Source organism: Pipistrellus kuhlii, unplaced genomic scaffold, assembly GCF_014108245.1.
Source record: "Pipistrellus kuhlii isolate mPipKuh1 unplaced genomic scaffold, mPipKuh1.p scaffold_m20_p_1, whole genome shotgun sequence".
NCBI lineage: Eukaryota > Metazoa > Chordata > Mammalia > Chiroptera > Vespertilionidae > Pipistrellus > Pipistrellus kuhlii.
The window spans coordinates 1,535,700-1,559,643 of NW_023425404.1; the positions used below are offsets into that span (position 1 = coordinate 1,535,700).

The window sequence follows — 23,944 nt, forward strand, 5'->3', positions numbered from 1 at the left end:
TCAGGGGATGTCCAACTGATGTCTTAGGCCCGCTCCCTGCTCAGGGAATGTCCAATTGATGGTTTAGGCTCAATCCCCACCACAGGGAGCCATCAATTGGACATCCTTAGTGCTGCTGTAGAGGCAGGAGAGGCTCCCACCACCGCTGCTGCACTCGCCAGCAGTGAGCCTGACTCAGGGCTTCTGGCTGAGCAGCACTCCTCCTGTGGGAGTGCACTGACCACCAAGGGGCAGCTCTTGCATTGAGCATCTGCCTCCTGGTGGTCAGTGCGCATCATACCAACCAGTTATTCCGCTGTTTGGTGGATTTGCATATTAGCCTTTTATTATATAAGATGTTTATTTCAGAGAGGAAGTGAGAGGGAGAGATAGAAACATCCATGAGAGAATCATTAATCAGCTGCCTCCTACAAACCCTACACTGGGGGATTGAGCCGCAACCTGGGCAGTGATCTGATCGGGGATAGAATGGTTGATCTCTTGGTTCATAGGTCGATGCTCAAACACCGAGTCATCCCTGCTGGGCTAAAATTATTATATTCTAAAGGTGTCAGTTCTTTGTGCCACCCTGTGATTGCTCAGTCAATGCTTTCTCAAGTAAGCCAAAGATATTTCTTCATGAGAAAAATCTTTCTCCCACTCCCAACCCCCAAAATGATCAGGTTTGAGACTCTAAAATATGTTGCTACTCCTAAGCCCTTCCCAAACAATCCAGATTTTACCTGTAGTAACACTTTCCAATCTGCACTTTCCACCACCAGTCCTTGTACTGAGAATGCTCTGTGGAAAGGGCAGCCAGATCCAAGGCCTTGGGAAACAAGTCGTTTTAGGTTAGGATTTTCTCTTCTAACAATAAACAGAAACAATAAATAATGAAATCAACCATATAATTTGCATCAATCAAAGCATGCATTAGAAATCAGACAGCAACTCAAGTTGCTCCTGTTTCCAGATGGCCCCAGGAATTTTCCCCAAATAATCAGTTCCAGACCAGAGGGCTGACAGCAGATGACAAGTAAACACTGCTTAAAGGGAAGCAGATGTACAACATATTTGAATACAATTTTAATATACAAGGCACAAAAGTGGTATTTTAAAAATCCATACATTTTCACCCTCTCCCCACCATTTATCGACTGTCTAATGATCCAAATCACCTCCTAATTCAGTGTCAGTCAAGCCTGCAGGGTGTTAACCTGGTCCAACCGCAGGCTCCACTTAATAGAGACACAGAGAAACAGAAAAAAATCAAGGAAGCAGGTAGAAAAGGGTTTAGAAAACAGGATCATGAAGAAGCTGGGGTACTTGGGTAATGATCATCTTCAAAAATCTTCATTCCATATTCTGATATCACTTCACATTCCAATACCTCTAAAGGTCAGACTTTCCTTTGCTACAGACTAAAAAACATCCCCTTAGTTGCTTTCATATTTAACATGTGTTTCTCCCATCTCTCTTGTGTCTTTTATCATAGTTTGTTCTTTCTAGTGTTTAAGATCTGGCAAAACAAAACAAAAAGCAAAAAAACAAACGACTAAACAGGAATGAGAATTTTACATAGAGGAAGTGGAAACCTTTTGGATAAGAGAAAAGCAAATCAATCTTTTCACAGATTTGCAGCTCATAGAAAATTTGAAGCTCATGCAAATATTTAGTGAATAAAAACTCAGGTTATTAGTTAAAAGAGAATTCTGAAAGTAATACTTATTGTTCTTTCTCTCAAGGTTGAAAAACTTATTCTTTAAACAGTGTTAGTATAAGGATGGCCAACACTTCAGTTAAAGGAACTTCAATTTTCAGTTCTATTATCTCAGAATATATCCCATATTATTGTCCATTTCTTAATATTAACCTTTTTCTAAAATAAATGCCAGAAATAAATGCTCTCCTACTATAAAACTAATAACATTTTTTTGTTTCCTATCTTCTCTTGCTCCAGGAAAAACTTTTAAATAAATATGCAAATTATTTTTTTTAAAGTGGTGTCCCTATGCTGGGGTTATAATAGACTTGAAAAATCAACACCTCTACTTGAAAGCTATAGATATTAAAAAACACGATACATATAACTTTTATATGCTTATTTTTCTTTTTTCCCCCAAATCAGAAATAAAAATGGAAGCAAAAAATGATGGAAAAAGTGTACCTTCAATTAGCATTATCCCTGGAAATAGTAGAAAAACATATTTTCATTCAGCTAAATTCAGGGGTATAAATATCTGCATATATTAATTTTAACTTAATCTTTATAAAGATCTCTTCCAGCAAATAGATCAGATTCACTCTCATGTTTAATCTAATGACTTCTGTCTTCATAAGGATGTCATTCTAACTTTTTTATATTTTTTAACTTTCCAAGACTAGACTTGGTGCTTATTCCAGGCTACTGATTTTGCTCTCACATACGGCCCTGAAACACATCCTCCTAAGTAGGATCCCCATGTTTGTGCTAACCCAATTAAGAAAATTAATATGAATTATTGATATAGAATAAAAATATACATTTAAATGATCATTCTTCATATGAAGTCTGAGGCTGTACTAGACAAAACCATTGGCGACAATTTCAAAAGGGCCCCAAGTTCCCTGAAGACAGGCACCCCTTCTTATACAGCTCTCCGGCTCTGATATGCTGCCGTGCTAAGTAAGAGACACTGAAGAATTATCTATTGATTTAATTAATTCAATTCTTTATTTCTAATTTATGTTGAAAATAACTTAAGCACCAAACAAAATTATCATAGTAATAAGATCCTTATTAAAATTTAAAAATTTTAAGTGGTAACAAAATCTATATTATTTCTTTAAAGTCCCAATTTTTAAAAAAATATATTTTATTGATTTTTCACAGAGAGGAGGGGAGAGGGATAGAGAGCTAGAAACATCGATAAGAGAGAAACATCGACCAGCTGCCTCCTACACACCCCCTACCCCCTACCAGGGATGTGCCCGCAACCAAGGTACATGCCCTTGACCAGAATCGAACCTGGGACCTTTCAATCTACAGGCCGACATTTTATCCACTGAGCTAAACCAGTTTCGGCTAAAGTCCCAATTTTTTTATTTTTTTAAATTACAGTTTACATTCTATATTATTTTGCCTTAGTTTCAGGTATAGCATAGTGGTTAGACAGTCATATGTACTTTACAAAGTGCTCCTTCAATGTTTCCAGTACCCACCTGGCACCATATATAGTTATTGCAATATCATTGACTATTCCCTATGCTGTACTTTGCATCCCCATGACTATTTTGTAATACCAATTTGTACTACTCAAATCCTTCAACTTTTTCACCCAGTCCCTCAAACTCCTCCCCTCTGGCAATCTTCATTCTAAAGTTCCAATTTTTAAAAATAAATGACTATATATATTTAAGGGCCTTTAAATAATTTAACCAACACAGAATCTCAATATTAAAGGCTCAAAAGATCATAAATAAAAACCGTAAATGCATAGAAGTCCATAAGCAGAGTCTTCAGCGATCTACACATCATAACGTTTGTGAAAATGTCCAAGTGAGCACCCCAATTGCTTTCCTAATAGGGCTCCTACTCTAACGTTAAAAAAAAAGAGTTGTCTTTCCACTATTGTTATAGTTGTGACAACTTCAGGATGATGAAATTAAAGAACATTTGAAATAAAGACGCCTCAGTCACCAGCTTTATTTTGTCAGTGCTGTCAAATTGCCCCAAAAAGAGAGAGGAAGGGGAGATGTTAAAAACCCCAAGGCAGAAAAAAACAGTTTCCATAGGACAACTTTTCTTTTCCTTAACATTGAAACATCACTTCATAATATTCTCTAAAGTTATCCACAGTGTTCTCCATATCTGTCTATAGACAAATGCAGAATCACCAACCCACATGCCATTTTAGATTTGTTACTATTGGCTTTCCCCACAAATGGAAAAAGTATTAAGAATTCAAAGACAGTGCTGAAACCGGTTTAGCTCAGCGGTAGAGCGTCGGTCTGCGAACTGAAAGGTCCCAGGTTCGATTCCGGTCAAGGGCATGTACATTGGTTGCAGGCACTTCCCCGGTAGGGGGTGTGCAAGAGGCAGCTGGTCGATGTTTCTCTCTCATCGACGTTTCTAGCTCTCTATCTCTCTCCCTTCCTCTCTGTAAGAAAAATCAATAAAATATATTTTTAAAAAAAACAGGATAAGAAAAAGAATTCAAAGATAGAAATATAGTTTCCCATAGAAGAGCAACTTGATTTTTCTTGACATTTAAATACCATTTTACAGTACTTATTTAATATTCTTTAAATTTGTGTGAAATAATTTATTTACAAAGAAATTTGGAGGCCACCCAAGTAACCAGTATAAAAGCACCTCTGATTTCTTCAGCATGTTGAAAACAGAATTCCCTTTTTCCCCCAGCCAAGTTGCAAAACATTCATTTAAAAAAAAAAAAAGAATGCTTCTAGTTCGTTATCTAAATTCTTCTTCCATTCAGAAAATAACGTTTGTGGGAAAAATAATTTTAGCCCTAGCTTGTTCAGCTCAGAGGGTAGAGCGCCAGCCTGCGGACTGAAGGGTCCCCGGATCAATTCCAGTCAAGGACACATACCCGGGTTGCAGGCTCGATCCCCAGATGGGGGTGTGCAGGAGGCAACAGATCAATGATTCTCTCTCATCATTGATGTTTCTATCTCTCCCTTTCCCTTGCTCTCTGAAATCAATAAAAATATTTTTTAAAAATAAAAATAAAGTAATATTTTAATGGAACAATCTGATCCAGAACAGAATTATGATGTGGCGAGCCCATACCAGTGAAAAAGAGATAAAGGGATTCTGTCTTTCTCAGTATTCCTAGCACACATAATAGTACCAATGCATAGGCACTCAATAATTACTGGTTCAAGGAAAAGCCCAATCAAGTAACAAATCGATAAGTAAAATAATGAATAAAAGGGAAAACAGAGGAACCAATTATTTGCGGTTTTAATAAAAAAAAATTGTTTAATTTCACGTTCTATAGAGTAATGTATAATATATGTATTGGAGGTTAGCAGAGGAAAAGTCCAACCAGAGGGTTTGAAAATATTAGTAATTCTCCAATCTTTAATAATTCTATCTGTTTATAAGAAAGGTAGGAAACAGAACATTTCAGAATTTAAATCCCTAAAGTCAGAAAACTCAAAATAAAAGTAAAAAGCATGAATTCAAAACTTACAGTCTTAACATCATTTTCATGATGAAAGATATACTCAAACAAAGCCTACAAAGAAAAAAATGCCAAAAATACATTAGATTTTATTTTAACAAAAGCACTCTATTATTATATCAAAACTCAGACAGTTGTGACAACAGCTAGATTGAACCAGAATAAGAATGTACTCGAAAGTGCCTGGGATTTATAAATAATGTGTCAATCCATCATTTGTCACAATTACCCATTTCAAAATATGGCTATTTACAACTAATTCCTGTCTTTACAGAGTACAAACTGGAAAGCTCAAATGACTGAATATTTTTTCACATTGTACATACTAGAAAGAGACAGAAATGGGGGGGGGGGGGAAGACACTAGGACTGCCAAAAATGACAGATTCACCCCATTTTTAACACATTTTATGTATATTATACAGTGATTATGATATTAATAACAATACTTTAGACATAGGAAAATCTGAACTTTCTTCTAAAACAGAGTAGAGCTTAAGGGTAAAGTGGGGAAGGGGGAGTTGCTTATTATTCAGATGACTCTAATGGACAACCAGGGCTGAGAGCCATTATTTTAATCCTTCAGCCAACTCATGCGGATAAATAAGCATTTGCTGGATTATCTGTTGGTAGGACTGCATCTGTCCACAATAACATTATTTGCACTTGCACAGAGGCTGATACCCCTGGAAGATATCAAGGTTCTTAACAGAGAAGACTTGGAAACAACAACAAAAAATCAGGCCAAGGTCTTTCTTTAAAAAACTATACGTAACCTTCCATTTGTTCTGTTATACAGAAAAAGGGGAAAAAAAGAAAAGAAGTTCAGAATGCAGTTTGGTGTTACCCCTGCCATGAAAAAGATGAGACAGTGCCAGGGAGGCGAGTCACACAGGCACCCCAAGCAATATGCCAACATTAGAAGTGGGTTCTGAGGAGCCAAGCAAGTTGGGGACCAAAGACAGAAAAACCTGGCATCACTTCTGCAACCCACTAAAAAAGTACAAAATCTAGTTCAGTCTAAATCGAGTAACACAGACAGGTCTGTCCTGGAGGCATCAGAAGTTAACTGTGGGAAATGCCTTCACTGATGAACTTCCTGGTTAGGACACAGCACCTCCAGTAAAGGGCTGAAAAGGCAGGGAACCGGGTATTCCATACAGACTGCTTTTAGCACTCCACTCTCACAGAGAAATGAGAGAACTGAGAAAAGCTTCATGATTCTGCTGAATGAAGCTGACGGGGCTGCTGTCAAATAAGAATTTAGGAAAAGTATCATCAGCACTACTCTCATCTGAGTCCCTTTCTACCTTCTAGCATTTCTCTTCCTGATTTAAACTCCAAGTCTGTATAGCTCGTATCCACTTCGGTTTTCTGGAGTGTGTGATATTTAGCAAATATGTTCAATGCCACTGGAACTGAGATTAGGAATGAGCTCAGGACTCATGTTCAGAATTCACAGAGATTACAGTTAAAAACCTGAGTTAGGCTTAAACCAGTTTCCAGAAGAAAAGGGCTCCTCGTTCTGAATTATTCCACGCTACCTTCAAGTATTTTTATACTGGAAAGGTCATGGACTCTCTCCCTCGCCCTCTCCCTCTCTCTCTCTCTGTCTCTCTCAATCCCTCCCTCCTTCTCTCCGACTTTAATTTAAAGGAGCATTTAATCTTTGAGTAGTTAGAATGACTAATGTACTTGGCTTGCCACTGTCTGGTTTGAGTAATCCTTATTGAGATGCCTGATTAAATACTAATTAGAAGGAGTACATGTTTTTTATCTTCTCTTTGACAGTCCTGAAATCCTCAAGGATAGAAAATTCTTTTTCTGAGAATCGGCCAAGCTGAAAGAGGAAAAAAAAAAAAAAATACGCACACATACAGATGACCTCCTTAGCTTCACTCCCTGCAGATGCTGCTGTGTATCTGCTTGCCTTGCTCCAAATTACTGTTCTTTATAAGGAAGAAAAGAATTTCCTAGAATAATGGTACACTGTATATGCTATCTCTCTGACTGACTTTAACTCCAGACCAAGAGGAATTTTACAAATATAGCAATTAAACATGTATCCATTTTAATAAAAACATGGCCTTTCCTGCACAGATTTGTATCCATTTCCTACAATGTTATTACAATAATACTTCTAATATAACTTCCTAACATAATTTTAAGTACATACCTTTGCCAGTTTAGGTTTCTGGGCATACTTTGTTAAATTCAGCCTAGATAAATTTATAAAAGGTCCATCCGGACTCGTCAGCATGGAAGCCTATGGAGAAAATGATAAAAACAAGAACTAGAAAACGTTCTCTTGAAACACTAATTAAAATGTCTGGATAAAGATTATAAAGGCGACATAGTTAAAAAGAATCGCCTTTAGAAACCTCCCATATAATTCCCCACTATCACAGCAGGGAACAGTGACGTAACATAAGATTCCTTTGGCAGCGCCAGGCTCTGACAACTCACCGTGCCCAGCCTGGCGAACCTTCCGGACGAGCTGGTGATGGGGCGGGCCGTGTAGGCAGTCCGGGGCGTCCTGATGGCCTGCTCCATGGTGCCTGGCCTGCCACTCTGGGTGCTGGGTCTGAGGAAACCTGTGATGGGCCTTCCAGCTTGAGTGATCGGCCTGTGACGATTGTAAATTGTTCAAACACAAAGAAGATCGATAAAGGAAGGGTCTCTAACCGTCGGGACAATATTTAGTGGCAGAAGGTATGACACAGAAGCGCATACCTGATGGCTGGACTAGGCCCTCCGGTCTGATTAGTTCCAGGGAGTTTCAAGGATGTGCCAGGGCCTATGAGATGAGATAGTGAATTCGACTTAGGTATTATTTAAAAAACTGGAAAGACTGTCAGCTAATGAATTCTCAGAAACGTGCTGGTGCAAAAGACATTAATAACAGGAAATATATTTTAGGGAAATGTGTTTGAGACTAATATTTATTGAGGGTCTATCAGGTTACTTATGTTATCATATATCATCTTCACACTAAGTCTGTCAGGTAAGTAGTACTAACCCACTCAGCAAAGGCTTACAGCGGTGATTCTCAACCGGTGTGCTGTGAGAATTTTTTAAACATGCAATACCTGACTACGTATTTGTAAACACAAGATTTCTTCCTCCTGATGGCATTTCATTTACTTAACTGAAAGAGCAACACTTACGTGGAACTTGAGCAATAGCATTTTCGTCCAGTATCATTTCCGCAATTCCTTCCTGATCTACATCGATTTCATCAACATATACCATTTCAGTGAGTGCTCGTGCTTTCAAAATCCAAGCTGCCTACAAAGCATGGATAAAATAAGCACATATTAAACAGCATTAGAAGTTCTGCAAAGCCTGTAGAAGCCAGCCATCCTTCATTAGTATCTAACCAGAGGCCCAATGCACAAAATCTGTGCTAGGGGCTTGGCCCTCACAGCCCCGGCTTCATCCAGAAGGTCATCTGGAAGGACGTCCAGAAGGATGCTTTTATTATTATAGACTAGAAGCCCGGTACACGACATTCGTACACTGGTGGTGGGGGGAGGTCCCTCAGCCTGGCCTGCTCCCTCTCACAGTCCAGGACCCCTCAGGGGAAGTTCGCCTGCTGACTTGGGGGAGTGGCCCTAAGCCAGCAGTTGGACATCCCCCAAGAGATCCTCAGCGCTGTCACAGAGGTGGGAGAGGCTCCCACCATAGCCACTGTGCTCACCAGCCATGAGCCCAGCTTCTTTCTGAGCAGCACTCCCCCTGTGGAAGCACACAGATCATCAGGGAGCAGCTCCTGCACTGAGCATCTGCCCCCTGGTAGTCGGTGTGCATCATAGCAACCGTTGTACCGTTCAATTTTCATATTAGCCTTTTATCATATAGGATTTTTTATTAAGCATGTTTACCACTTAATGCATTATACTAATTTAAAGAGCTATGTCAAGAACCTAAGAAGAAAAGTTCATTATCATGAAACAACTAATATATCAATTACCTAATAAGTAAAAATGTAATAATTAGCTTGCGAGCCTTCTAACATGCCTCTTTATAGATAAAAGAGCTTAGAGAAAATTTTACTGAATAATAATTTGAGAACAAATGGATGAAGTTACAAACACCGTGTTCCTTCTGTCCTCCTCCCTCAGGATCAAGTCCTTCATGATGACTTCCCTTATAATTCAACTCTAAACCTACTTCACTCCTGTCTGTCTCACAGAGCATTCTCTTCTAGCTTCCATTATTATGTGCTTACTGTATTTGACAAACGTTATAATTATTTGAGCATATGTTTAGCCCTCCGTTCCCTAGAAAATGAGCCTTTTTCTTCATTTTTTAATTTTCAATAACTTCTTTGGTGGGTTTTTGTTTTTTTTTTTTACACAATAAGTATTCCAAAAATGTTGAATTAACTAAGATCAACTTCTCCCAATAATTAATCAACATAATCTTGGTTGTTTTGTGATCTAGCCAATAGAAAACCGGCTAGCAAGTGGAGCTAGGGGAAAGAAAAAAGTAACTAAGGAATCTAGAAAATGTCAGCTTTGCTTTAACTAAAAAAAAAATAAATAAATAAATAAAAATTAGATATAAAGGTGTGCACAATTCTATGTCTTGTTAAACACTTAAAACTACTTTATCAGGAGCAGAGAACAACAAAGCTCAGTGTCTGTCCTATAGACAATATGGAGAGAAGGCAAGTCTTGCAGCCATAGCACAGAGCTGACTTATAGTCTACTAGACTCTAAGCTTAGAGCACTAGTTAAGTATACAATTTTACCTGTATGTTCCCAAAAATTCTAGTTTAGCACTACTTAGTTGGGATTCAGGAATCTGTGTTTTAACAACTCCACCAGGTGATTCTCATCATCAGAGAAGTTTGGGAAACACTGGTCTAGAGGAAGTAGCAGCAAGGGAAACTTGGGCGGTTTAGAGCTCACCATAGCTGCTGAGTGAAGGCAAAGGGACAGAGAGTGGAACACATGAGGGCACTAAGAGGTCCAAAGGGTCCTCACACAAGGAACCCAAGAGGCATGCAGTTAGTCAATCTGCATCTATTGAGTACCTCCTAAACAGAGCATTGGGCTAGGTTCTGAGAAGGAAGCATGAGAATAAAACTTGGATCCTAATATCCTGAAACATATCACCTGTTGGAATATAAGGCAAGGCAAAGCAGTGCAAGTGGTACGGAAAATAGTTTTATAGGAATTAAGAAAGTCGAGATTTCTTTGTAGGCTAAAGTAATTGGAATGTATATTTTTTTTTAATTTTAATAAAAGATCTAAAAATCTCCATGCTTTCATTTTGAGTGGGAATAAAGAAGACTATCTTCTAGGTATATTTAGGCTCCTAAGGTGATGGCTTCCATATTCCAGGGCCTTCTTTGCTCAGCACCCTCTGGTGGCCAGGAGGAAGGACTGCACATTTTCTGTTGGAACAGTAAAGCAGGAGGTATGCTTTGCTGGTCCCCTGGCTCATTCCAGCACTTAACTCAGAGATCCTATGGCTTGCCAGGTCCTGGGAAAAGAGATAAGTAGGCCACAGCCCTAGTTCCAGCACATGAGAACTGCAGTGCTACAGGAAAGTGTAATGACACAATTCTGGAGCTACTGGGGGAGAAAGGCACCCAGCTGCCTTGAGGTAGAGGGAAGAGCAGAGAAGAGTTTGGCCCAGTGGCCAAGACTAGAAAGCTTATGCCAGGGAAAGCAAACAACAGGACAGAAGCAGGCTAGTTTGGCAGCTCTGAGACAGCTGAATCTGATTGGAGAATCAGGTCCAGCTGAGGCAGCAATCAGAGGAGAAGTCGGAGAAAATGGTAGTAGCAGATAGGTGATGGTCTCTGTATGCCACAGTGAGGTATGTGAATTTTTATCCTGATGAGGATGAGCTGATGAAACTTCAAAACCAGAATGTGGAGTCCTCATTCAGTGGAATTTTTAAAAGCCAAGTTTTTATTATTATAGTGTCATTTATATATTGGGATTTAATTACCCATGCACATATTTTTAAATTATTTTCACGTCCAGACTTTATCTCATAGTTTACGCCATCATGGTTCTTAACATCTATCTTCCTACTAACCTCTCAAATATTAAAGAAGTGCAAATTTTCTTATATTAGGCTAAGCAAAATATAGGAAAGTAAATCAACTATTCCCTTCCTACACAAATTAATAAATACTTCAGAAGCCAAATAAGAACATTTTTAAAATTTTATTCCATAAGAATTCACTTTTTCAAAAAGAGCTCCAATTTCTAAAATCTAATTTTTAAAAAAGTAGAAATAATTATGTGAATTTTTTATATCTAAAAAGCTCTATAATAAAATCTACTTAAACTGTTATTAAATTTTAAATTTCACCACTATTTGAGAATATTAATCTTCCTGACTTTCCTTCTATCCTAACAAAAAATGACCTTGAAACTCATACATCACTGCTGGATTAAACATCAGATTGTATTCAAAGAACTGCTCTGGGCAATGTGAACAATTCTTGAGATTTCAGTAATAAACAGCAGATGGGGCTTTGGCTTTAAACAAAATTTTTAAAATTTATTTTGGAAAAAAGCCAAGTATGTTTTACAGCTCCAAAATCCTCTGCCTGTTTAAATTATTATTTTAAGCTCAAAACTAATCAGTGATTAAAATAAAATGCATAATAAAGCACAATCTGTGATCCCAAACTCCCCCTTGAATCCCAAACTGCCCCTTAAATTAGCTTTATCAGATATGTTTAACTTGTTGAAAAATGACAAGGTCAGGCAATTTATGTAAATAATTTGAATACCTATGTATTGCAAGTACTGTGAGATCCACAAAAAATAATAGATGTTTAGGGAAGTTTTTTTAAAGAAGAAAAGCACAGATTCTCCCAATGTAACTGAGTGATTACCGTATCACATCAATATTTTCTTTTCTTTATCTGTGAAACATAACCCCATCTCGTTCACCTGCTGAGTTAGACTGCAGGACATTATTCCGGAGGCAAGTACCTGTTGGCTAATATCAGGAAAAGACTGACTTGTTCTCCCTTCTGTGAGGTGAATCCAAGTTTAGTTATAAAAATAAACATTTCAAAAGGCAAAAAATATACTGAGGGCAACATATTTAAATTGTTCAGTTCCTCTTAATACAGAATGCAAGGCCAGTAGTTAAAAACATGTGTAAACAATTTTGCTAGGTTATTAAGAATAGTCTGTCTAACCCGATTTTGACAACATAAAAATCAGTAACATCTGACACTGTCTAGGCTATGAAGGTGAAAATTTAGGCACAAAATATTGAATTATTATTGCAAAGCCTTATTTATTTTGAAGTGGTAAAAATGTGCCAAAGAAGAGAGAGGCAAAGTATTAAAAAAAAAAAAAAAAAAAAAAAAAAGTATAGTGAGCTCAAAAGAATCCAGTCACCTTGTTTGCTTTTTATTCTTTTAGCTCACTATCCACTGGATAATTAGGTCTACAGTAACATATCAGGAAAGTAATACTAAGTACAGATCTTTCATGAAGTTCCTGTGCTAGTTTGAAACTTTCCAATGCCATTTATGGTTTTAAAACCATGCAAATTATTGATGTTTTAATTTTAATCAAAAATCCTCCAAAATTAGTGAAAACAAAAAAGCACACTACTTGCTCTATTTATAATGTAGGTCCTTCTTAAATGACTTGTGCATAGTATGCAAAAAATAGTTTTGTACCATCTATCAATTTGGAAATCATGGTTATAAACATTTCAGAGACAAATGGCGTACTTTAAAGAACAGGATACTACATTTTAACCTATTTATGATGTCTCTTTAATACTCACAGGCCTCTATAAGAGCACTTTGAATATTGCTTTCTTTTAAAAGGTTTCATGATTATCCATATGGGCCCTATATAAGGTTCAAATCGCTTATTTACCTGAAAAACACTTAAAATTCTCTCATTTGGGAGGGCAAACACCTGGCAATATTTAAGCTCTCTGATTTACAGCTCTTTCCTCCCTTCCCCTAATTCTCACACTTCCTGGAAACCCACTTGGACTAAAAGCTTCACCGGCCAGGTGTTTCCCTAATGAGCCCCTCTCTCCCTCATTTGCTGTTTCTTTCCCAGTTAACACGACCCTCTGACCACCTCCTACCTCTAACCAAGTTGATTTGGTAGAGGTGGCTGTCTGGCCAGGGTCCCTTCCTTTCTTCTTCACTGTGACAAGCACCTCTGTCCATAACCAAGACCTTCTGAACCAGAGTCAGGCTGTTCTACTCAAGACACGTCCTATCCATCACAGTCTCTTCAGACACCTGTGGCTCTAACTTCTTGCTCCCTTTCTAAGATCCTGGTTCCCCTTCCTTCCTTTACTGTTATCCTTTCTGGTCAATACTGGTTATTTATATTTAAGCAAAGGGCTTACTGAATAGACTCTATGAGTTCCATTAGGCTATCCATCCACAGACACAAAAGCATTAGGAATGTAATAGTTACATAAGAAGGTACAGAATGCCTAGATACGGCTAATTTTATAACAGGACAGGTAGACAGGCAGCACATTTTCTAATCTATAGCAACAACTAAGCACTAATAACTAAAGTATTCTCTAAACTAAAGGCTGCAGCTAAGCCTTTACCTGAGATACTGGCAATTCAGGACCTGGTTCCTGGGAAGCATTGAGAAGGTAGCAAACATGTTTTTTTATTTAAATTCTTTATTGTTGGTAGTATACATTTTAAAGAAATACAGTTTCTAAAATAAAAAGTCTTACTGACCAACCAAGTGTTTGTAGGCGAATTCAAACTCACTCAATAAAAATGAAAATATTAATTTTAATTTTTCTCCATAAGTGCTCTCAGTTCTGCAAAACTAATATACTTTGAAGAGCACTAAATTCTCTATGATCAGAAAATTCTAAGTACTCTAAACTCATTTAGAGCACAGAGAAGATAGCTTAACTGCTCACTTAAAAAAGACACAACAGCTCCCCAAATTTTAAATAATTTGACAATTGTACCAAGGAAACATTTCTTTCTATGGTGGTTAAAATATCAGACTTTAATCACTTGGGCAGGAGAAGGAAAATCTACATACTCTAAACCCTCTAGTTCACATCAATACAATGGGATTGGTGGCTGAGGACAAGAAATTAATTCTAACTGTCATGTGCTCTGAGAAATTTTGATAAATAGACTATGTAATATATATATATATATCAGTGCCAGGTATTGATAACTCAGGATATTTTCTGTCCAAATTAAGTAGAAATTCATTGGTAAAAAATCAGATTTATAACAAACATCTACCCTTACCTGTCTATATCAATAAGCCTCTGCTGAATACCTGTGTGTGTTTTATTGAGGAATCTAAGAAACAGAAATAGGAAGGGATGGGGAGGGGCCAGGGGGAGACAGAAAGATCTTTGCTTGCCTTGCTTTCTACAGCTCTAAAATCCAAAAAAGAATACCCTACATATTTATTTAAGAATTACTATGTGCGTGGGCAGGTGTAAACCTTTCGGTCACCATGCGAAGATAAGTGGTTTTTTTAGCGTGGCATGCGGTAAGAACACTGGAGACAAAGGCCAAGCAAGGCTGGAAAGTGAGTATTTATCAATCAGCTGAACAAAGCACAAAACAGCAGCTGAGAATGCATAGCCATGGGAGGTTTTCAATGCCACTGTGGGTAAGAAAGATCTAGAAAAAGTACAGATTTCCCACAGTCCATACTTAGAGAAACGCACTGATACACAGGAAATGAAATGACAGAAGTCACCCTCTGTTCTTTTTTCTGGTTATTTGTATACATGTCTGGACCCATTATTTCATTTGAGTTTCATAACAACCACCTGAGAGAGGCAGGTAAGTGTTGCTATCCATTTTAAAATAACAAAACAAATTCAGAGAGATGTCTTGCAATTTGCTTAAGGTTATACAAAGAGCCACAGCTCTTTCTTGCCAGGGCATCCTGGAGATTAAAAAAAAAAAGAGTTGGCAATAATAAGACAGGATTGAAGGGTAAAGTGTAAAAGAGACATAAATTCCATATAAAAAGGGGGGAAAAGCTCACGAGAGGTGATTGTAGACAATGCTTGAAACAGACAAGAAAACAACTAAAGAAGATGCTTGTTATTCTACCAAGGGCAGGAAGATCCCCCAGTGGCCAAACTGCGACCGGCAGCTCAGCCTCAGAGCACTCTGTTCTCAGGCGAAGGCCTCTGTGCGGGCTCTGTCTCAATCCACGGTCCCTCAGGAATACAGTTACAATTTACCATACCTCTAAAAAGCGTGTCAGGACATGATGTGAAATGAGAAGGTGAGAGAGGAAAATCAGTAGCCTGGAGGATGAGAAGTGGTATGAATGGAAGATGGAGACAGGGCCTAAAGGAGAGGGAGGCAGAGAACGCACTCATTCCACCCACCACCTTCTCCCGGCATCCCTGGCACTCTGCGAGGCGCTGAAAACATTCTATGGGGGAAAGCACCTGATCCAGTGAATTACAGTACACTATGCTAAATGCTATAGTCAAGCTATGGGCCGATTATAGATGACTCAGTTGGAGGGGAGAAAAGAACACATGAGAGATAAGGAAGTCTGAGAAGAGGGAGAGAAATAATTCTGGAAATTACTGAGTGCCTATGATTTATAAACTACACTCAACATCTTTTTATCATCAATTCACACTCCACACAGATGCTTTCCATATCACCAACAATCCTTTCAGAAAAGCATAAATGACAGAATCCCACATGCAAATATCTCCAGCTCTATAGGGACAGTAGCAGCTTACATTTTTGATCACTTACCGTGTATTCATGAACTCAACCCCCATAACAACCCTTTGAGGTAGGTACATTATCATCCCCATTTTACAGGTGAGAAAACTCTGAGGGCAAGGTGGACAGGCAGTATCTGAACCTAGACATTCTGGGCCATCAGCTTGTAGTTTGCTGAGAATGTGAGACCACAGCAAGGCTGGCCAGCAGACTGCTGTGCAGCGTGGGGAGACCCAGGCCAACTAGCGCTGGCCTGGAGGTCCATCAGGAGCAGCAGGACTATGACAGGAAAAGACTCAGGATGTTATAATTTAGAGATAAGGCAAAACTTTCTAAAAAATCATTGAGACATCTTTGGATCTCTCTCAATGATAGTTTTGTGATTTTAATTAACCCATCCCTATAAGGAACCACAAGTGAGGTTTGCTTGGTCTAGCAAATTATTTCCATGGACATCCACACAGTTGAGTAGAAAGCGCCAGGCCTACCCCTAGAGTCAGAAGGCCTGGGCTTGGTCCTCGGGAGCCGCTTGGCTGCGTGACCTTGAGCAAGTCATGCAACCTCCATTACCTAGTCCTCCGCTCACATTGGAGTAATAGTGCCCACTTTATAGCATAAAACTTTGCACTTTTAAGAAAATGGAATAATTTTCGAAATTCTTTCATACATACTGTCATTGTCAGTGAGGTGTAAGGCGGTAGCACCTTGGACAGGAGTTACCAATCACACAGAATTTCTCTATAAAAACATCTACCTAATGAATGAAAAAACACCAAACTCTCTATGACTTCCCTTGTCAGAACTCAGAAGGAACGTAAATTAAAACTTCTCTTTGGATCTCCTTCAAAGTGAGCGAGAGGACATGGACAGCAGAGTGGCACCGCCTACAACCAACAAATACCCATTAACATCAACTTCAATTCACGTCAGTCTGTCTCCTCCCTTCCTCCCTGCACTAAGGCTTTCTCTCAGGCTGCTGGTAATGCTTCAGGGAGTTAAGTCTCCAGATAATTTTGAATGTGACTTCCTAATGGTCACCAGTACTCACTCCAGCTAATGAACCTACTCTTCTGGGCTATTATTCAGAATTTAACAATAACGGGAAGGGAGGGGGGAAGGAAGGGGACAGAGACATGGATGGATTTCAGAAGGTTAGGGAGATTTACAATAGTAACCAAGTAGCCACGTGGGAATGTAATCTATATAATTCAGCAGGAATATAAAATCATAAGATGAACTGCTCCATAGGGTACAGAACCAACAGACTGAGTGTGGCTAAGTCTCCACAGCCCCAAAGAGGAAATAAATTAGATAATCATACAGAAAGATGCTTTTTGGCTTGGATCTCTAGATCATTGTCTCAACCAGCTACTAACAGAGAAGTCACTGGGGAGCCCTGATTCCCTATCTTTCATCTAAGCCAGTGGCTCTTAGCCTTTTCTCCACCTTCAAACCACTTACAATAGTAACCTCTTCCTCTCTGTAACATCTCTCACTGCAGGCAGAGATTGGGGGTAGGGAAGGAGAATGTGAGTGACCCCCCTATTCTGATATACGGCTTCCAGAATCACTGATTTTAATAAGTTGGAAATCTATCCGAAATCTAACCGATTGTCAAACGAAAACAAAACACAAACAAACAAACTCAGTGCCTGAAAAACCTCCGTTTTATGAACTGTTTCAATATAATGGAACTAAAACATCAGAACTGGGTTTCAAGCCATCCATCTGACATATGGAACGCAAAGAACAGTAATCAGATTAAGCTACTAATCAGGATGACCCACATCCTGTAAAAGCAACCTCTCCCTCGGGGTCAGCCTGGTGTGTGGAAGGCGTTTCTCCCTTTCACATCTTGTCACTTTTAACCACTTCTTCAGCCACGATAAAAAAGACAATGCCTCTCTATGAAAGGCTTGTTCTTGCTCTACTTTACCAAACGGGGAAACTATGCTAAATTAACCAATTATCCTTCTCTCTTTACTCTTAACTGACCAGAATTTTAATGAGTGCTCTTCCAGCTTACAGACCCTGCCCTGTGTCTCACCATTCTGCTCCTGGTAGAAGCAGTTCAGGATCCACCTTCTTCATGAACCTTTTCCCACCATCAACCACCATGTCAATACACTCAACCTACCCTTCCGTTCTTCTGTATCCATATAAAAATGTACTACTCTAAAGAAACATGCTATTCCATAGTGTATCAGACTCTCTGGCCAACCGGACTACCTTAATTTTGACAAGACTCAAAATTAAATAAAACCCAAAATGTCCCAATAAAAAGCACAAGGCATTAATTAAATATTTTTGAGGGAGGTATGTCAAAATGATATCCCTTAAAGGAGAAGTAAATGTAAAATAGTCTCAAAGATGGGCTTCATCCAAAAAGGCTGATGTATCAAGACTGAAATGTTATCTTTTTGAAGCTTAACAAATAATAAATCACTTTGGAGAGAGGCTCTTCTCATCTGGGAGAAAAATAAGCAAAATGAAAAGTAAGGAAAAAAACAAGAACATCAAAAGCAAAAGCTGTTTTGTTTTGGAAAAAAGTAAGAGCAAACATGAATCCATTTGGCACTCCAAAGAAATAATGTCATTTCCTTGCTCTTCTGTGTATCCCAGCACTGCTTCAAAATCACTCATTTGTACCAAGACCAGTTTGGTGGCACAGGATAAATACCAGAGAGGATAATTACTATTAGAAACACTCTCCTGGAGGGATCCAAGAAGAATTTTCTGGACTAATTAACAAGAAATGAATTAAGTTATGCCCATAATGCAAATACATTTATTTGAAAATATAAATGTACATTTAAGAACCAATGGTCCTGAGAATTAAGGATGAGGGGCGGCCAAAACCGGTTTGGCTCAGTGGACTGAAAGGTCCCGGGTTCGATTCCGGTCAAGGGCATGTACCTTGGTTGCGGGCACATCCCCGGTAGGGGGTGTGCAAGAGGCAGCTGATCAATGTCTCTCTCATCAATGTTTCTAACGTTCTATCCCTCTCTCTTCCTCTCTTTAAAAAATCAAAAAATATATATTTAAAAAAAAAAAAAAAAAAAAAAAAAGGATGAGGGGCGCCCGGCCTACAGGGCTCAGGGGTTGAGCATCGACCCATGAACCAGGAGGTCTCTCTTTGATTCCCAGTCAGGGCACATGCCTAGGTTGCAGGCTCAATCCCCAGTAGGGGCAGGCAGAATGCAGCCAATAATGATTCTCTCTTATCATTGATGTTTCTATTTATCTCTCCCTCTCCCTACCTCTCTGGAGGGAAAAAAAAAAAAAAAAAAAGGTGTGAGAAGAGGGAGGTTATTTAAAAAAAAAAAAAAGGATGAGGGGCAAGGGTTGGAAGTGATGATCATCAGGCAACAAGGATGATCTTCATAAACATTAATAATGCCATCAAAACGCATCCATGCATCCATGCATATGACTAATGCGCTCATTCAGCAAATACACAACGGCAGCCCCTGGGGACCAGACTCTGTGAATACCTTACAGACCTGCCATCCTGGACTCGTTCTAAGGAAAGGAAAGAGCATTTGCCAAGTTTTTACTTAAAGGAACCTCCTTAAGCTTCCTAAAGCTCTCCCTTAATTACCTCAGTACTCTTAACACAAATATCTACTTTTTTTTTAATTAAGAAAAAAGCAGAATTTCTTCAAGGTTGGGAAAAGCAGGCTTGAAATATGTCCAAATTGAAATAACAACTGGGCTCAAAATACCTAAACTGGTCCTAAGAAAAGCACACAGTCCATAAGTATGGTGTTTAAAGGTTGGCTCAAAGGATATCTAACATGAATGAACCCTATAAACTTTTCAGCAGCCCTATCCAGATACCAAAAGCCCAGTTTTGCAAGATAACATCAAGCTAAACTTCTCTTCCTGGTGAAACATTAATCATTGTTCTGACCACAGAGATCTTGAAAACCATCGTGCCTAGAACAATGACTGGTACATCACAGATCTGGAACTAATGTTTGTGGTACAAACGTAAAGGGGTCAATATTTTGTCATGATTCCCCTACTGAATTATGGTTTTTGTGTTGTTTTTTTTAACATCATCCGGAGTACTACTGTCCCAAGAAGCACACTTGGAAAAATACTTGCCCACAGAAACACAATCCTATTACCTAACACAAAGAGAAACTAGCCTGGCGTTTCCACTAACGTGGATTGTTCTAGGGGAGACGGACTGTCTATCTGAAAGCCAAAATGTCCACCTCAACAGGTTATCCTCCATCCATTTGCTGGGACCTACCGCACAGCCTCCTGGAAGTGTTCACTCTCATTGCCTCTGCTTATGCATCTCCCCTCTTTTTTTGTTTTTTTGGGTTTTTTTGTTTTGTTTTGTTTTTTTCTAACTAGAGGAAGAGCTTGGAAACAAGAACTCTATTTTGCATTTCCTAGAAGCCGTGACTAACTGCCACAGCTCTGCTCCCATTATCCCTTGGTCTCCCCTTTGCCTCTCCCAGGAATTACCTGTCAACCAGATCAGTACCTCTCACACATGCATCAAATTATATGACCTATTCCTCCGCTTTACGGAAGATTACACTTGAAGTTCAACTATCAGCTGTAGTTTATTTAAAATCTCTTTTAATCATAGCCACCATTTCTTCTTTTAGGGGGACATTTCCGTCTCTTCCCCAACCTCTCAATAATAAATGTATCTTTTCCCCTCCTAGGTTCCTCTAACTGGTCTTATTGGCCATAAGTTGCACTCATGCCCCCAAATCAAATCAAAGACTCCTCCCTCTTGGATAACAGTTTGAGAGGAAGTGGGAGGATCACACATTTAATCCAAAAAAGAAAAGAAAAGAAAAGAAAAGAAAAGAAAAGAAAAGAAAAGAAAAGAAAAGAAAAGAAAAGAAAAGAAGGCAGCTATTGCACCAGGAGGTAGAAAGTTACAGATCCTTAAGTTTCTCTATAATTGTTTTTAGAAATTAACAACGCAAATACAGCGAGTTTAAGAGCCCATCCACATGCAAGTAAAAATCGGGGACTTAAGTGTTCCTTTCTGGGACCCTTGAAGAAAGTAAAGGCACCGCCAGAGTTGGAGGAGGGGGTGACCATGGCACAGCCATCCTGGGGGTCCCTCCGGGACTCGGGTGCGCCGCGGACAGGCAGCCGCCGGCCACGGCTCCAGGGATCTCGCTCCCGGTGTCTGGGCTAACTAACCACACAGTCAGCCCGACTCCGGGCCTTCCTCCCCGGAGCCCCCCGCCCGGAGGCCTGGGCACCCCCGGAGCCCCCTGCCTCGTCCCCAGGATCCGCAGGGCCGATGGGGTCTGGCGGGTACCTGGTCGTAAGGGGACTTCTCCAGCATCTGCGTGCACAGATCGGCGCAGAGCTGGAACTTCCTGCGCCTGAAATAGCTCCAGGCCAGGAACAGCGGTTCCATCTCTGGGCCCATGGCTGCCCGGGGCTGCCCGGGAAGGACCACGGATGGACGGACAGACACCGGGAGGGAGGGCGGGACCAAGGAGGAGCGGGAAGCGCCCAGTTCTGCCCGGCAACGCGGCGGCAGGGGCCTAGTCAGAGGGCAGCCCACAGTGCGCCTGAAAACAGGAGACAGAAAAAACAAACAGAAAAAACACACACACACACACCGCAAACAGAACTCAGCTGCAGGGTCGCCCATACGCTAGGGCTTGCCAAAGGTTGTGCAAAAATTGGGTACTATTAAAGACTACATCTTTCATTCGTTTCGAGAAGAAGGCAGCGTAACTAAAGTAAGAGGCGCTACTTAGACACCTCCGGCTGGGGTCCTCAGCCTCCCCCGTAGAGGCGCGGTTGCCTAGCAGCCGAACGCTCTTCTTACTCTGCCAATCACAGAGTAGACCCTCCAACAGGTCACTGTCTTACTCTTACTCCTTTACCCATTTTTATCGCTAAAAACGATAAAATGTTAAATATGTCATTGTTCTGACCACAGAGATCTAGAAAACCATCATGCCTTAGAACAATGCCTGGTACATCACAGGTCTGGAACTAATGCTTTTGGTGCAAACGTAAATGGGTCAATATTTTGTCATGATCCCCCTACTGGATTATGGTAAGTTTTTGTGTTGTTTTTTAACAGCATCCGGGGTACTAGAAACGCCAGCTTGCAAACCGCTTTTTCGACATCATCTCGCCCATTAGAACCCAAAGCCCTACCTAAAATCTTAAAAACTCTCGTCTGTTTCTCAAAGCCCCTCTCACCAAATCCCAAAGTCCGAATTGAAAGGAACATTGGAGATTGCTTAATTCAATACATTCATTTTTTTTTTACAGATGGAAAACTGAGATAGGCTGCAAAAAGAGAATTTTTTTTTTAACCTTATGTCACGTGGAGTTAGGGATCTTGGCTGTTTAACCTATGTGGCTACCCACAGGCTATTATTACTATTTGTTCATTTGATGCTGCACAGAAATTCTGGATTGTAAGTTACTCATTTTTATTCAAACAAGATAATGTGTGCAAAAAATGAAAAGTAAGCTTTTGAAACACCATCTTCAAACACTTGCTGTTTGCCCAATGTTTACTTGTGCAGAGTGATTTCTTCAGGCACAATTCTGACTTTGCTCTAGAGATCAACCCACATGACCAATATCTTTAATGATTATGAAAAGAGAAGTGTGACTGGGCCAAATCCAGGTAGACTTCACTATGGAAGCCTAGGGGATCTTTATTCTTTGCCTCCTTCCCACCGCAGTGGGAGAGGCAAGAGAGGAAAATTATTAACTCAAAACTGAATAACTTTCTGATCAGGTCTCAATCTCCTTTATAGATAAGAAACAACCTGCCAACAACACTGAGCAAAGAAAAATCACCATTTTCTCAAACCCCTAGGGTACCATAATGCAGATATTTAACCCAGATTTTTATATATTTCATAGATGTAAAAATTAAACTTACCTTTCTGAGAAATGGGTTGTGAGTAATTTTTTTTTACTCCTTTACGCATTCTTTCTTGAATTTTTGCATCTTGGAGGCAATTCATTTCATGATTATGATTATAATTATCTATTAAAATTAGTGCATTGCTTTCCACTGGGAGTGCCTCTAGAAATGTAATCTGTTCTAATAATATATAAATAAAGCAGCTTATTGCTTTAAGGTGGCAGATTTTTAGGGCCATACATGCTGGCATTTGGCAATTAGGCTCAATATTTAATAGAGTCTTCTCCTTTTTCTCTTCCAAGATCTCACTTTAGATACTATATTATATTTGGTCATCATGTCTCCTTTGGCTCCTGTGCTCAGTGACAGTTTCTCAGACTTTCTTTGTTAAGGTGTGCCAGTCAAGTAGGATGTCTGGGAAGCTTCTAAAAATACGATGCCCAAAGTCCATCCCCAGATATTCAGTAAATGGTTTGAGGTAGGGCTGAGGAATCAGGGTTGTTTTTTTTGTGTGTGTTTTGTTTTGTTTTGTTTTGTTTTGTTTTGTTTTAGCTTCCCAAGTCCTTTTAATGAGATACCAGGGTTGAACAAACACTACATGGAGTTCAAAAATGGCCTTGTAGTGCTCACTTCGGCAGCACATATACTAAAATTGGAACAATGCAGAGAAGATTAGCATGGCCCCTGTGCAAAATGGCCTTGTATATATTGAGAGGGTTGCCAGCTTCTCAGAGCGGCGGTTGGCAAACTGCAGCTTGCGAGCTACATGCGGCTGGAGAGCTGAGGTTTGCTGCTCTGTTGACTAATGAGTTTGCCAGCCATTGTCCTAGAGAGAAATAGATTTTTGTAAGTAAGATACAAAAAGTATTTTTAAATATATAATATATATATATATTGAATATGGGACAAAATAGAAGCATTAAAATATCTTAGGAGCATATAATTCATCTTAGCTTCTTTCAGAAGGTTACTCTTTCTCTTTCAGAAAAGTCAAATGGATGAGAAAAATTATAGAATACTTAGCAAATTGCAGAACGTTATGTCCAAATGAAGCATAAAATGTACTTTTCAAAGGTAATAACATGTTATTTTTAAGTCATGTACATGTATTTATGTTAATTTTATGAATGTATATTTTTATCATTTCTAATAATGCAGAAATAATTTT

General features: G+C 39.3%; 1 protein-coding gene and 1 non-coding gene across 3 annotated transcripts in view; one reads left to right on the forward strand and one right to left on the reverse strand.

The window, feature by feature from the left end:
* The window catches only part of TTC8 (tetratricopeptide repeat domain 8), a 36,626-nt gene extending 15,178 nt beyond the window's left edge, over positions 1-21,448 (reverse strand). The window contains exons 1-8 of one of the 2 annotated variants that reach the window (XM_036429278.2): positions 21,190-21,384; positions 13,748-13,777; positions 8,335-8,455; positions 7,901-7,964; positions 7,634-7,793; positions 7,344-7,433; positions 5,178-5,222; positions 723-808 (exon numbers count right to left, since the gene is read on the reverse strand). In XM_036429278.2, coding sequence (XP_036285171.1) covers positions 723-808; positions 5,178-5,222; positions 7,344-7,433; positions 7,634-7,793; positions 7,901-7,964; positions 8,335-8,455; positions 13,748-13,777; positions 21,190-21,303 — 710 coding nt within the window. In that variant the 5' untranslated portion in view covers positions 21,304-21,384. Of the gene's footprint in view, positions 1-722; positions 809-5,177; positions 5,223-7,343; positions 7,434-7,633; positions 7,794-7,900; positions 7,965-8,334; positions 8,456-13,747; positions 13,778-21,189 lie in introns of both variants that reach the window. The other variant, XM_036429285.2, reaches the window with a different exon arrangement.
* Positions 21,449-23,398: 1,950 nt separating this feature from the next.
* LOC118709995 lies at positions 23,399-23,506 on the forward strand. Its single transcript, XR_004985234.1, has one exon. It is a non-coding gene; the product is annotated as a U6 spliceosomal RNA (small nuclear RNA).
* The last annotated feature ends 438 nt before the right edge of the window (positions 23,507-23,944 follow it).